This window comes from Mandrillus leucophaeus, unplaced genomic scaffold (assembly GCF_000951045.1).
Source record: "Mandrillus leucophaeus isolate KB7577 unplaced genomic scaffold, Mleu.le_1.0 Scaffold608, whole genome shotgun sequence".
NCBI classification, from domain to species: Eukaryota; Metazoa; Chordata; class Mammalia; order Primates; family Cercopithecidae; genus Mandrillus; species Mandrillus leucophaeus.
Window position 1 is genome coordinate 1017659 of NW_012106564.1, and position 15700 is coordinate 1033358.

Here is a 15700-nt window from a genome sequence, read left to right on the forward strand (position 1 = left end):
AGATACAATTAATACATCCTTGATTAATGAGCTTCTCTAGAAACGGAACGATGAGGAGTGTACTACGACCAAGCCTCCCATTTCAACAATAAGCTGGAAGTTAGTGCAATCAGAGGTTGCAGCTTCCCAAGCAAAGGAGATTGGAGAATTACAGAAATCACTAAGGAGTTGGTATCACATCAATAGCCAAAGTTGATATTGCTTAATAATCAGTCCCCACCCTTCACTTGCCTGTGTATACAGCCGCAGAGGCTTTCCATCCACAGGGTTTTGTGTGCTTTATAAAACGTCCTTCAGTCTTTCCTACATTAACACCTGCACTAGAAATCAAACACTGATTTACGTAAAGGTTTTCTCCACTTTGGTTATGACAAATGAAGCACAGGATACTCCAAGAAAGTTTGGCAAAAGCTCAGGAATTGAGATCCTAGGTTTTTGAAAGAATGGAGACAAAATACAAATATAAAGTAAGGGAGTAAACCTCCATCCCCATCTCTTCTTTGATAAGGTTTTCCTTTCAGAGCTAAAGGCTTTGGAAATATATAAACACTATAATGCCTGATAATGATAGAGAGGGATGGGCAGACGGTCAGGGGCTATTTTCCCCAGGGCGGTCAGAGGAGCACCTCTGGGAAAGGACCACCCTCAGGAGAGTGGTGCTTTCCCCCATCTATCTTAGCCTGTTGCGTTGCTATAAAGGAATACACGAGGCTGGGTAATTTATAAGAAAAGAGGTTTATTTGGCTCACTGTTCAGCAGGCTGTATAGGAAGCATGGCACCAGCATCAGCTTCTGGTGAGGAGCTCCAGCTGCTTCTACTCACAGTGGAAGGGGAAGGGGGGCTGGCATGTGCAGAGATCACATGGTGAGACAGGAAGCAAGAGAGGAAAGGGAGGTGCCCAGTCCTTTTCAACACCAGCTCTCAGGAAAACTCCCTGGGGAACTGAAAGAGTGCAAACTAAGAGGACGGCACCATGCCATTCATGAGGGATCCACCCCCTTGGCCTAAACGCCTCCCACTAGGCCCCACCTCCAACACTGATGACCAAATTTCAACATGAGACTTGAAGGAGACAAACAAATCATACGTAAGCCACAAAAGCACCCCGCCATTCTTTATACTCCTTCCCAGCTTTATTTTTCTTCATATAACTTGTTATTGCCTCAAATTATAAAACTTATTTGTTGACTTTGTTATTGACTGTCAATTACATCCCATGGGAATGTAAGCTTGATGAAGACTGGGACTTTGGCTTAAGTACTGCTATAGAGTACCACTGTATCCCAGTTTATTGAACACTGCTTGGCACATGGTAACTGCTTAATAAATATTCACTGGATGATTGATTCCATTGGTACCCAGGGGTTAAGTGTAGCCTGAAACTAATTTTTCTCATCCCATGATCTAGAGCTGAAAACCTTTCATATTTTTGTTATAAAATAATTTTCACGGTTTCAGAACATTTACTGAAACATACTTTTTTATAAACCAAAACTTTTACAAATTGTACTTATTGATCTAAGGTTTCCTAGCACGAGTGAAGAAAATATGACTGTCTCATTTTGGCTCAAGTTCACAGTTTGCTAATTTTTCATGTCATTCCATAAAAATGTGAGTCATAAACTACAAATCCAATAATGTAGCCATAAAGTTGTCATGATAGTGTTCCAATGTATGCTCATTAGAGGCAGATAGCCACAGTATGGACGTAGCCCTGAACCAAATATTCCTCCTTTGAGAACTCGCTGAGTTGATTTTACTTGTAATCTCTGTGTGCAGACGACAGGAGTGGAAATTTCTGCTCTCTCACAAAGACTGTAGACTATTTGCACTTATAAGTTTTCAAATTTCCAAGCTTAATCTGGTTCATGTTAATTATTCCTGGTGTTTCTGCTCAGGCCTAGATACCAGTGATGCCAGCTTCATGTAACTGCTGCTGATCACTCGCTCACTCACGCCTTTGAAACCCAAGCTTGTCAAAATCATAGAATCTTGTGGGTCTAGCAAACAGCCCTGAGAGATAAGACATATATGGGACATAATGCCATGACTCCCAAGGACTGTGGCATGTGGGCGTTTTCATATGCCAGAAACATCCTAAGGTTCATGGCATTATTCAAGACAAACCTTTAGACATGCACATCTGCTCTTTTCAAACTTATGTGACAAAATGAATGTGTCCAGTTTTGGAGCCTGAAGAATCTGCTCACCTGACTCTTCAATGTCACTGGGACACGTATGAGACTAGGCAGCCTTCTGGACTTGCCAGCGCTTCTGGGAAGCTAGGGAGCCTTCAGAACTTAGTTGACCACACTTCAGCTCCAGCTGTGCACAAGGCTGCCTCCTTTCCTCCAGGTTTGGGTCATCCCTCAAGGATTCGTGCAATCCTTCTTCCTTTTCTCTCATAGCAAATATAGGTCTTTGTAACGAACATTGTACTAAATTATTAGGTTGACACTGAAGAAAAGACATTGCTTTTCAATGGCAATAACCACAATTACTTTTGCACCAACCTAACAGCTTTCCACATGCTTCCATTTCTAGATTCATAAAGTGTGACGACCAGAAGAGCTCCATGGTTCATTCAATTCAATTCCTTACTTTAGAGAAAAGTACATGGTGATTGCCAGAGATCTAAAGGCTGGTTAATGGTAGAGCCAGAATCAGAAACAAGATTTCTTGACTCTCCACTGGGGGGCTACTTAGGTCACAGACTAGGTAAGGGGTTCTGACTTTTTACCCAAGCATTCCATAAAGGCTTTTCCTTGTTTTAACCTTTCACCTATTGTAACAGAGGGGATGGCGTGGTGGCCACGCTATGGTGCATGATGACTTTTTCCTCTTATGGACAACACCCCAGTCCTCCTTTCCCAGTCTCTCGTGGCTTTGCAACCATGTGTCCTAGAGATCATGCCTTTTATCTTCTCTGAAAGATCACACACCCCAGGAAGACTTCTGGCCTACATTCCCTGTGGAGGACTTAGGTGCTGTAGTGATGTCTCACGAGAAAGAATTTCTGTGTCCTGCAGCTTCTTCTGCATGACATAAAGGAGGAGCATAGTAAATAACAAAAACAAAGATTTCAGGTGTCTGCACCAAAATACGTACATTCATTTATTTCTCATTGCAGCAACAAGATAAACAAGTGTAATTCCATGGTCAAGGAGTTACAAATAGTAGTAAGCCCAGTAACCTTGAGCATATCTATAAGGCAAATAAAACACATTTTTTTTTCATAGTGTGGGCATCCAACTTTAGATAATCTGGAAAAAAGTCACTCTAGCCCCTGAATACCATGATATGCATGATGTGCAAAATGAAAGTATCACCCAAAACATTTTCAAAGCTAAAAATAAAATATTTAAATTCAAATACTTCAACCAAATTGGAAATACAAACAGTACACTGAGAGTCATCCTTAGCCAGCTGTTCTCCAACTAAAAGATCAAGAAACAAAACCAAGAACAAAGACAATGTAAAAAAAGAAAAGGTTTCTCTAGAAAAACTGGAAGCTCATCAAAGTCACATTTCTTCTTCTGATTCTTGTTCTCGTTCAGCATTTTTCAGAAGTCCAACTTCTGAGGAGCAGAGCCTCTTAAGTCTAGATTTAACCAACCTGAGGAGAAAGAAAAGCATCTCAAGTGAGACGGTGTTTAGAATAGAAAGCCAGAGCAATATGCACCTATATACCACAAAGTCTAGATTATTTGGGCAACTGGGGAAGGCAACCCAAAAAGGAAAATTACTTTTATTTGGCTTTGGAGTTGCCTGAACATTTTTGTGGATTAAAGCAGGGTATAAGTAAACAGATACAATGTGGCTTTCCAATGTATGGCATCATTGTTTAATTAGGCATCAGAAGACAACTTTGATTATTCTTTTTCATTTTTTCTTTTTCTTTTCTTTTCTTTTTTTTTTTTTTTTTTTTTAATGAGACAGAGTCTTGCTCTGTCATTCAGGCCGGAGAGCAGTGGCGCAATCTTGGCTCACTGCAACCTCCGCCTCCTGGGTTTAAGCAATCCTCCTGCCTCAGCCTCCTCAGTAGCTGGAATTAGAGGCATGTACCACCACACCCAGCTAATTTTTTTTTTTTTTTTTTTTGAGACAGATTTTTGTTGTGTCACCCAGGCTGGAGGCTAGAGTGCAGTGGCGCGATCTCAGCTCACTGCAACCTCTCCCTCCCAGGTTCAAGCAATTCTCTGCCTCAGACTCCTGATTAGCTGGGATTACAGGCACCCACCACCACGGCCAGCTAATTTTTTTTTTTGTATTTTTAATAGATATGGGGTTTCACCATCTTGACCAGGCTGATCTTGGACTCCTGACCTCATGATCCACCTGCCTTGGGCTCCCAAAGTGCTGGGATTACAGGCATGAGCCACCACGCCCGGCCAATTTTTTTATATTTTTAGTAGACAAGAGGTTTCACCATGTTGGTCAGGCTGGTCTCAAACTCCTGAACTCAAGTGATCTGCCTGCCTCAGCCTCCCAAAGTGCTCGGATCATAGGCATGAGCCACCGTGCCCAGCCAACTTTGATAATTTCTAAAACAATTAAGAGAATCGCTGGGCTGTGGCAACCCGGATGAAACCAAGCTCAGTTGAGTTTCTCCATTAAAGCCACATCTTACTGTGTGTTGCAAACAGGTGCTATATCATATAAAGGAAGTGCATGAAGCCCTCCTCTAGGGTTGGCAGCCCAAGTCAAGGCCCATGTCAAGTCTGGGCTAAATTTAGCCCCTACTTCCTACTACTGGCCCCTTCCAGGGGAATCTTTTGCGCAGGGGACAAGCTGTTCAGCTGCACATGATGCCTCTGCCGTGATGAATTAAGAAGCTCAAAGAAGTACCCTCCATCATGGTGACTGTTTTCATAGTTTAAGAGAATCTGGGCTGGGTGTGGTGGCTCACGCCTATAATCCCAGCACTTTGGGAGGCAAGGCGGACAGATTGCCTGAGGCCAAGAGTTCAAGAACAGCCTGGCCAACATGGCAAAACTCCATCTCTACTAAAAATACAAAATTAGCTGGCCATGGTGGCACATGCTTGTAATCCCAGCTACTCAGGAGGTTGAGGCAGGAGAATTTCCTGAGTCTGGGTGGTCGAGGTGGCAGTGAGCTGAGATCATGCCACTGCACTCCAGTCTAGGCGACAGAGAGAGACTCCATCTCAAAAAACAAAACAAAACAAAACAAAACAAAACAAAACAAAGAGAATCCATAGGCCTGGGGGAAGCAGGGATTATAATTTTTGACACTGGAAGATGTGACACTGATTAGCAGCTGAAGCTCAGCAGGCTCTCCACTTCTCTGATGTGAGAAAGAGTATGTCATAAGAACTAGGCAAAGCTTTTCCTATGCATCATTGTTATAAAGGCATTGTGCTGTGACCATATCAATAAAGCATAGTTAACTCCCAGAAATACATAGGAATATGCAAACAAATTTGATAAGCCAAATCATCAATATCATTCTTCACAAATGAAAAACTTCACCAGTCTACCTGCATCTTTACCCTTGTTTTTTGCCACAGTTTTTCTGATGAAGGTCTGGCCTGCCTATATCAATATGTAATGGCTTTTCTTGTGCTCTGAGAGGGGTTTTTGAAATACTTCTGTGGAACTAACTTAAGCTATTGCTTAAGTTTATATCAAAATATATCAGAAAATTTAACCCTTGGTCTTATCTTTTCAAGAGCAATATGAGAGCAAAACTGAAAAGCATATAAAACATGATTTCGAAAAAAATGAAGCCTATATTTAAATATTTCTACAACATAGATCTATTACCTATTAAACAGCAAACAAGGGTTTACTGAGACTCTACTATGCGTTTGGCAGTGTGCCAGGAGGTGTGGGCACTACGGAAAGGGTCTCATACTCCAGGAGACACAATCTAGCCAGTAGATAAGACTAACCCACATGAGCTAATGGTGAACATCACAAGAGAGATCCCAATTGTTAAAATGCATGGTGGAGATGATGGGCTATAAAAACTCTTCAGGGGAGATGAGCAAGAGCTAGAGTCATCACAGAAGGTTTCACAGAAGAGACGCGCATTTAATGTGAACATGCCAGGTGGAGGGAACTGCGTGGTCAGAAAGATTAGGATAATATGTGTTGGGGGTAGAGGGGAAGGTTGGAAAGTAAAAAATGGAGTGTCCGGTTTCCAGAGTACTATAAGTGGATAAGAGGCCCATTAGGGGTCTGAAGGTTTTTGAAACAGGAAGAGACAGTAGTCTTCTTTTGGCTCTGGAGGGGAGCTGACATGAGGAAGAGCATTTCCTTGGATGCTGGCACTGATCTTGAAGGCTTTCCAGCCCCTAAGGAGATGAGGCCCAGCAGTCAGCCTAGAACAACAGGGGAGAAGCCACGTTTCACTCAATAGCAGAGCCAGCCTTGACAAAGAGCGCATGCACATGCTTTGGAGGAACTGAATGGGACTAATAGAATGAGAAGGTGGAATTTCCTAGTACCCAAAGCACTTAGACCTCTAGAAGGAAGCAACTATAGATCAAAGTGGGCTGACCTGCAGCTGAACAGAGACAGCTGAGAGCTAGACAAAGGAATCATTTCTTCACTCAGTGCCTCAGCACGAGAGCTGCTTCAGCAATGACGCACAAAGAAGCACAGAGCAGGAGGGGTGACTTGGGGCCCATGTCTAAAGAGAAGAGTGGAAAGTTGGTTCTAACTGGGACCTCACTGGGCCTAGCAGTAGCTACTGCATTTTAGGAATCAGAGAACCTGCTAGATGTGTAGTGTCCAATACGGTAGCTACTATCCACACATATATGGATATTTAAATTAATAAAATTAATGTGGCACGAGCCACATTTTAAGTGCTCAATAGCTAGTGACTACCATATTAGACATTGTAGATACAGAACATTTCAATCAGCACTGAAGTCTAAAGGATTAGGTGCTGGAGCCTTCATGCCTGGTCATTGAGATCAGCCAAACCAACTGTGGTTCGGCATTAACTACCTTAGAGAAAGGAACTGTGATCACCCCTTTCTATTCCTGCTCATTCTTCAAGCTGCAGCTTCACTGTCAATTGTAAAGAGGCCTCCCCTGAATTCCAAGAGTGCTTTGTTCTTCTACTACTTCTGTTTATTGCACTGTATTTTCATTGTGCATCTCCCTAATTTAGTCCTAATTATAAGACTAAAAATTCCTCATGGGTAGGGTCCATATCACATTCATTTTTTTTTATACCAAAGAGGAATAAAGAAGAGGAGAAGGAGGAGAAGAATAACAAGAGAAAGAACAACAACACAATAATATTTATTGAGCTCTTATTATGTCCTAAGCTTAAATACTCGATCTCATTTAGGTCTTATTATTTCCCCATTTTACAAACAATAAAACTAGTACTTAATGTGGTTAAGTAATTGGCCCAAAGTCATACAGTTGATAAATAGTGGAGCTAAAAATATGTGTTCTTATAACTCTGTTCTACTGCTCCTTGCCCACTTACGAAACATTATACTGGGGTTCTTATAAAAAATGTATTCAACTGAATCTGACTTTTAGAAATATTAGTCAATGTCAAATTAGGCAGACACCTACATTTAATGGAACAGACACAAGTTGGTCAAAAAAGGACTCGAAACTTAAGAAGTGCTATAATTGAAGTATCTACACATGGGTAAATGGAGGACTCACTATAGGCAGTGCAGGGTGAGGGAGACCATTCAGAAGAGACAAGAGGAAATAGCATACATGGAGACATGGAGGCACAGAGGAGTGTGATGAAGGGTAATGCGAGCATCAGATGCACAGCCGAGGCACTCTTGAGTGACTCCAACTTCAAACCAGCATTTATTCTTTTTACTGAGAATTTTTGTGTTTGCAGATAATATTCTGCTACGCTACCCTGTCTTATGGGATGATAAGGAATGAAATCCCCTTTTGAATTTTCAAGTCAATACCACTGAGTCTTGATAATCACATACCAAGGAACAGAACTTCCATGAACAGACATCGCTAACTTACCAGGTGATGAAAGCATAATTCATTCCAACGATGACAATGGTTATTGCGTAATGCCAACAAAAGCATATGGTAAGAAACAAAATATTTTCATGATCCACCAGATCCCATGCAGGACCTCCACTGGGGGGATACAGGACAAATCCAATCTGTAATTTAGAACAAAAAGCACATATTAAAATAACCAACCACATTCCCAAAAATGGTGCATTTCAAAATGCTGGCTTCCAAGGTAAATAACTAAGTTAACTCCAATTATCTAAGATGTAATCGATAAAACATCAGGTTTTGCTACCTGTTTTAGTAATATAGAGAGTCTCTAATATGTCATATTTTCATAAAAATTTTAAAAGGTCATTTAATGATCAGTTTTCAAAATATAAACAGTCATCTCGCTAGGAATGTCTGAACTTGAAGAGAATGTTTTCGGTTTCTATGTGGTGCAGTTTCAGTCTGTTATTTCAAAATTGGGAGTACAAAAAGGTTTTAAAATAAATAAATGCCCACAGTTAACATTATATTTAATGCTAAAAGACTGAAATCTTTCCCCCTAATATCAGGAACGAGACGTTGATGTCTGCTTTCACACTTCTATTCAATGTTGTACTGAAAATCTAGCTAGAGCAATTAAGCTAAGATTTAGCTAGAGCAATTAAGCCATGAAGAAAAATAAAAGGCATCCACACTAGAAAGAAAGAGGCAAAAATATCTACATTCACAGATGACATGATCTTATATATAGAAATTCCTAAAGCATCCACAAAAAAACTATTAGGGCTAATAAATGAGTTCAGCATAATAGCAGGATACAAAATCAGTATACAAAACAGTTGTATTTCTACACAAAAGCAATGAACTCAAAAATAAAATTAAGAACAGTTCTGGCCAGGCGTGGTGGCTCACGCTTGTAATCCCAGCACTTTGGGAGGCCGAGGCGAGCGGATCACGAGGTCAGGAGATTGAGGCCATCCTGGCTAACACAGTGAAACCCCGTCTCCACTAAAAATACAAAAAAAATTAGCCAGGCTTGGTGGCGGGCGCCTGTAGTCCCAGCTACTCAGGAGGCTGAGGCAGAGGAATGGCGTGAACCCGGGAGGCGGAGCTTGCAGTGAGCTGAGATAGAGCCACTGCACTCCAGCCTAGGTGACAGAGTGAGACTCCATCTAAAAAAGAAAGAAAGAAAACAGTTCCACCTACAATAGCATTAAAAAGAATAAAATACTTTAAGAATAAATTTGATCAAGGAGGTTTAAGACTTGTACACCAAAATCTGCATAACATTGTTGAAAGAAATCAAAGAAGACCCAAATAAATAGAAAGCTATCTCATATTCATAGACTGAAAGCTTAATATTTTTGAGATGGCAATACCACCCAAAGCAATCTACAGATTCAATGCAATTGCCATCAAAATTCCAATGCTCTTCTTTTTTTTTTTTTTTTTTTTTGCAGAAATGGGAAAAGCTGATCCCATAATTCATATGGAATTGCAAGGGATCCAGAACGACCAAAGCAACCTTAAAAAAGAAAGCTGGAGGACTTCAATACTACAGAACTACAGTAATCAAAACAACAGTGTGGTACTGGCATAGTGATAAACATTTAGATCAATGAAATAAAATTGAGAGTCCAGAAATAAACTCATATGCCTATGGTCAACTGGTTTTTGACAAGGGTGCCAAAGCCATTCAACGGGGAAAGAACAGTCTCTTCAACAAATGGTGCTGAGATAACTGGGTATTATATGCAAAAGAATGAATTTGGACCCTTACCTCATATATAAAATTAACTCATATATAAAATTAACTCAAAATGGGTTAAAGACCTAAATATGAGAGCTAAAACCACAAAATTCCTAGAAGAAAACAGGGAGAAAGCTTTATCACTTGCAATTTGTTGATTTTTTAAAGCTATGACACCAAAACCACCATCAACCAAAGAAAAAACAGAAAAATTGGACTTCATCAAAATCAACTTTTGTGTTTCAAAGGACACTATTAAGAAAATGAAAAGACGACTCAGAATGAGAGAAAATATTTGCAAATCATATATCTGATAAGAGATTATATCAAGAATATAAAAAGAATTCCTAAAACTCAACAAAAAAAATTTTAAAGGGCAAAGGACTTCAAGAAACATTTCCCCAAAGAAAATATACAAATGATCAATAAGCACATGAATAGATGATTGATATCATTGTTTATCAGGGGAATGCAAATCAAAACCACAATGAGATACCATTTTTTATTCATTAGGCTGGCAATAAGAATAATAATAATAATAACAAATATTGGTGAGGATATGGAGAAATTGAAATCCTTATATATTGCTGATGGAATATAAAATGGATAATCCTGATTATCTGGATAGTGAGGATAATAAAACATTAAAATGAGGATAATAATATATCCTCAAAAAGGGCCATTGCAAGGAAATGCCTAAGCACTGTAACTGACACATAGCCAGTATATGGCAGACATTTGTAGGATTATCCATGATATTATCTTGGTTTTGAATTTCATTTAGTTTTAGAAACCTGAAATACATTCATCCATTTATCTATCTATCTAATTTTTCATTGGGATAAAATTCTGCAGCTACTGTGGTAACAGTTTTGCACTTCCTCAGGAAGTTAAATACAGAATTCCATATGACCTGTCAATTCCACTTCTACCCAAAAGAACTGAAAATAGGTATCCAAACAAAACTTGTATACGAATGTTCATAGCAGAACTATTAATAATAGTCAAAAGATGAAAACAACCCAAATATTCAAAAACTGATGATGGATAAGCAAAATGCGGTATACTCATACAATGCACTATCAATCAACCATAAAAGGAATGAAGTATAGGCAACAACATGGATGAAACTTGAAAACAATTATACTAAGTAAAAGGAAGGCAGACACAAAAGTTCACATATATTATGATTCTGATTACATAAAATATCTAGACTATCTACTGTCTGATAGATGGTGGTACCGCCACGTGCTTGTCATTTTATCCTCACTCATGTACATAAATGTCACAATAATTCTTAGTCCTTGAAACAACCTCAAGAAGAAGACATCATCATCATCCTTGTATGTCATAGGAAAAGATTGGAACTCAAGGACTTCAATAACTTCCCCCAGTATTACAAAATGGCTGAATGACTACAGTAGGGATCCAAACCAGTAGTTTCTGGCTCCAAAAACTCCATGTTCTTTCTCCCACTCCATACTCTTTTCACCATATAGCCTTTCCATATGGGGCAATATGAAGGACAGTGGCCTGGATAACAAGATCAGTTTGAGTCATCTCTGCAGCTCTGATATGGTTTGAACAATCAGTACTGAGATGGAAGGTGATTCCATGAGGACATGGCACTATATTACCATTAAAACATAAATGACAGACCGTTGACCCTTGAGCTACATCTCTAATTCCCAGACATGCTTTGTCTGGCCTGCATATTTAAAACAATAATTTGTGGCCGGGTGTGGTGGCTCACGCCGGTAATCCCAGCACTTTGGGAGGCTAAGGCAGGTGGATCACCTAAAGTCAAGAGTTTGAGACCAGCCTGGGCAACACAGTGAAACCCTATTTCTACTAAGAATACAAAAAAATTAGCTAGGCCTGGTGGCACATGCCTATAATCCCAGCCCTTGGGAGACTGAGGCAGGAGAATCGCTTGAACCTGAGAGGCGGAGGCAGCAGTGAGCTGAGATCACGCCACTGCACTCCTAGCCCACAGCCTGGGCCACAGAGTGAGAATTCGTCTCAATAATAATAATAATAATAATTTGCTTTAGTTCCCAACACTTAAAAAATTAGGAAACATTACACAAAAGTTTGCATTCTCAGCATTTTTTTGTAAAAATAGATCTGGCAACATTAGGCCTGTATTCCTAAATGGCAAACATGAGTGGAAGCATGTAGTCTCCATTGATTCGTCATTCAGTTTACCTTCCTGACCAAGTGGAGCGATCCAACCAAGGTTTTCTATTTTTGTCCTGGCCCAATGCATTTCATTTGTCAACCAATGTCAGAGTCATACATTTTCCCAAAATATCTTATTAGTTGAAATTAGCAAGGTACTTTACAATAATTTCCTCTTTCCCTTCTTTATATCCCGGGAGACAGAATGCATTTATTGTCTATTTTATAGATAGGAAAATTAAGTAATGCAGGCCCCTGCCCCTCCATTCCCAAACAGCTGCAAAAACGTTTGCATCACTGCCTCTGTGCCTCACCCACCAAGGGCTGGGGCCTCTGCATTAGAACATGGATATATTCTAAAGGCAAGAGGTGTCAACATCTGTGGCAGAAGATACATCAGTCATTAAGTTAGAGGTATGAGCTCACAGTACTCAGAAACTGCAGGTGGAAAATGCCACCCTGCTGGTTGGACTGTTGCTTTGGACAGATCAGTGTTTTGCAATACCCCTTTTATATACTGCTAGGAAAGCTCACTGTGGGAGCCAAAGTGACCAGAGCCCAGGTCCCTGAAGCCCCTGGAAGAAAGCAAGAATTTCTAGGTCCTCTATGCTCACTGTTTGGAATGACAAGAGAAAAAATCAAGTCACATGGTCAACTCCCAGTTCAAAGGCCCAGTTATCTAAACTGGGGTCTCATGCCTTCCTCTTATAACGAATTCATGGAAATTGAGAGAAAAATTCTGTGCAGAAAGGGGAATTTTAGGGAAGGTGAGTGTTAAGAGCTATGGACTAGCCCTCCAGATCCCACCCACAGTCCTGCCAACATTCCTCCAACGCCATCCACATGAGCTGCCCACCCCAGGTTGGGAAGTGACCTGCTCCAGCTCCCAGAGGTAAGGGTCAGCATTTGTAGTGGGTTAAATTGTGTCCTCCAATATGTTGAAGTCCTAACTCCCAGTATCTCTGAACGTGATTGTATTTGGAAACAGAGTCTTTGCAGATGTGATCTAGTTAAGGTGAAGTCATACTGGATTAGAGTTGGCTCTAAACCCAAAGACTGGCATCCTTATAAGAAGGCCATGTGAAGACATAGGAAAACAAAGAAACACAGGGAGAATATCTTGTGATAATAAAGGCAGAGAATGAAGTCTTGCTGCCACAAGCCAAGGAATGCCAAGGATGGCTGGCAGTTGGCTAGGAGATCAGCATGGGACTGATTCTCCCTCTGGACCCCAAGAGAAAACCAACTCTGCCAACACCTTGATTTCAGATTTCTGTTCTCCAGAAGAGTAAAAGAATAAATTTCTCTTATAAGTCACCCAATTTCTAGGGATCTGTTATCACAGCTCTAGGAAACTAATACAGCGGTTGACTTCAAATAAGCAAAAATATTACTTGCCCTAAACCTTAAGCCTAGACACATTGGTGACTCACTTCCATCTTTCATCTTCTTCTGGAAGCTTCCTCTGCTCCCCTTCCGCTGGAATTAGCAGTCCTCTCCTCAGGGCAGCATGCATTGTCAAGTTATAACATATATTTTTCCCAATAACCCCATGAGATATTATTAATATTTCCATTAATATAGAAACGGCACAGAACGTATTATCTATGGTGATTCATGTAATTAGTGTGCTAAAGCTAGCATTCAGATTCAGGTTGGTCTAAACTGCAGGCCCAGGGACTTGTCACTACCTGCGATATTCATAATTGCTTTTTGGAGCTTCCAAAATAAAATCTCAAGTCACCTCCATTAGGCATCATTAATTCTACCAAACTTTTGGCTGTTTACATCAGGAGAAGAGAAACTTGGAGCCCCTCTCATCGCCAATCTCTTTAGCAGCCTCAGAGCCTAATGCTGAAAGCTAAAGATTTGACTGAAGCCACTGCACAGAGTTAACTGATGTGACTACAGTGAAAGCCATAGAAACATCCCATAGTCATTCGAGGCCAAACACAAATAAATTAGGAAAGCCGAAACCCCAAACTAAAGCTAGAAACTGCCACAACTCATTAAATCCTCCTTTAAATACAGAAACTTCACTTTTATTTGTCGTCTTGTTTCCTTATATAAAATTCCAAAAAAACCTCAACCTGCAAAAAAAAAGTTTTTCTTGCTACAACTTGTATGCCATTCCTGAACATCTGGTTTCGACTAGTTTAGACTAGTTTCAGCTTCATTGGTATCACATTTCAAGTGTAAATAATTATCTTCTCTAATAGGCAATAAGCCTGGGGCTGATTTCCTACAGCGAAGTCTGAATTTCCTGTTGTTATCTGATTGTCCAATCATTTCTTTCAACACTAAAAGCCTAAGCAAATGTTTGATCTGCTGCCGCATCAGACCTCAAACCATTACTGCTTAGTTGGGCCTTTTTGTCATTTAAAAATGAACTTTTGTCCTTCATAAAGGCAAAACAAAGGCTGAGCTTTCGTTTGGGCTCAGGATCTGTGCAGTCATGGGAGGAATCCCTGGGGGGATCAATGGAGCTGGGAGATGCAGTGGAAGCAACTGTCCAAAATAAGAAGAAGCAGGAGCACCTTCCTCATTCCCCGATTGTCCCCGCACCTGGGCGGTGAGGATGACTGGAGGGAGCTTGGGAATGAGAAGGTGCAAAGCGAGCTTTTGAAATATTCTCCCACACAGAGACACAGGGAAAACGTGATTCATGGAATAAAGGGGCTTGCAGGACTTTTTTTTTTTCTTTCTTTTTTAAAGTGCATGATGTGGCTAGGTTATTGAGAAAACATTTTTGACTGTGATGTGGTTCAGGAAAGAAAGCGTTGCTAATAAGTTGGAAGGGAAATTCCCTCTCCATTTACGTATTACCCAATCATTTATATGTGTGTGATAAAAAAGTGGCCAGTCTGAGTATTTGTTTCCTTCAGTTCACATCTCCATACTTATGGTTCCAAGAGTCTAGGTGGGACACAGTTCATGCACGAGTATTAACATATTAACCATACATGAAGAAGTAGTGAGAAAAAAATATGGTAATATGGTGAAAAGCAAGTCATGACATAATATTGTTAGCTTAAGACAGCGTTTTGCCGTAAACATTCATATACCACACTTATCAACTGGAAGCATAATAAATTCACCTAAGTTTCTAGACATTTTTGTTTCAGAGGAGTACAGTAGTGGGAGGGTCACTATGGCTAAACCTTCATTTCCTGCCAGTGTGTGTGTTTGCATTGGTATTAAATGTTCATTTTTCTTTAAGGCTGCAGACATTATTCAGGCTGACCACCAGGAAAAAAGGAAACAGTCTAGTCTAGACATATTGGTAGATGAAAAATTTTCTAAATAATCGTGGAGTTATGCCCAAAGGCATTAATCTCTTCCTTAGAAAAGCTTTTGGGGGAAATATGAAAACATTTATCTGCCAAAAGGGGCAACACTAAGCCAACCTATTCCCAGTTGAGGTATAACCCACAGCTTCCTCCTTCAGATCCTAGACAGTAGTCATTATTAACTGAACACTAATTAATTTCATTCATTCTGCTCTTATGTTTATAATTCTGTTCTCTTTGGGTTTCCCCTCTTGTCCTGCCTTTCTTTATTTGAATGTTTAGCCTTTTAACAAACTTGATCTAGTAAATATATGAGGACTCCTAAACCAAACAAAGAGGATATACTTTCCTTTTGACTACCTGGATCATTTACAACCACTGACATTGGGCCATGTTCCAAAGGAAGTCCCAACACATTACAAAGAGAACACATTCCCTGACCATAAAACAACTACATTAGAAATAAATAATAAGAAAAAAAGAATATTTTTGGAATCTT

General features: G+C 40.1%; 1 protein-coding gene across 2 annotated transcripts in view; it reads right to left on the reverse strand.

Moving 5' to 3' along the window:
• Positions 1-3081: 3081 nt before the first annotated feature.
• TMEM45A (transmembrane protein 45A) overlaps positions 3082-15700 on the reverse strand; it is a 109404-nt gene continuing 96785 nt past the window's right edge. For both annotated transcript variants that reach the window (XM_011999896.1, XM_011999895.1), the window contains 2 exons: positions 7993-8138; positions 3082-3617 (listed from right to left, as the gene is read on the reverse strand). In XM_011999896.1, the coding sequence (XP_011855286.1) occupies positions 3524-3617; positions 7993-8138 (240 nt within the window). In that variant the 3' untranslated portion in view covers positions 3082-3523. The remainder of the gene's footprint in view (positions 3618-7992; positions 8139-15700) is intronic.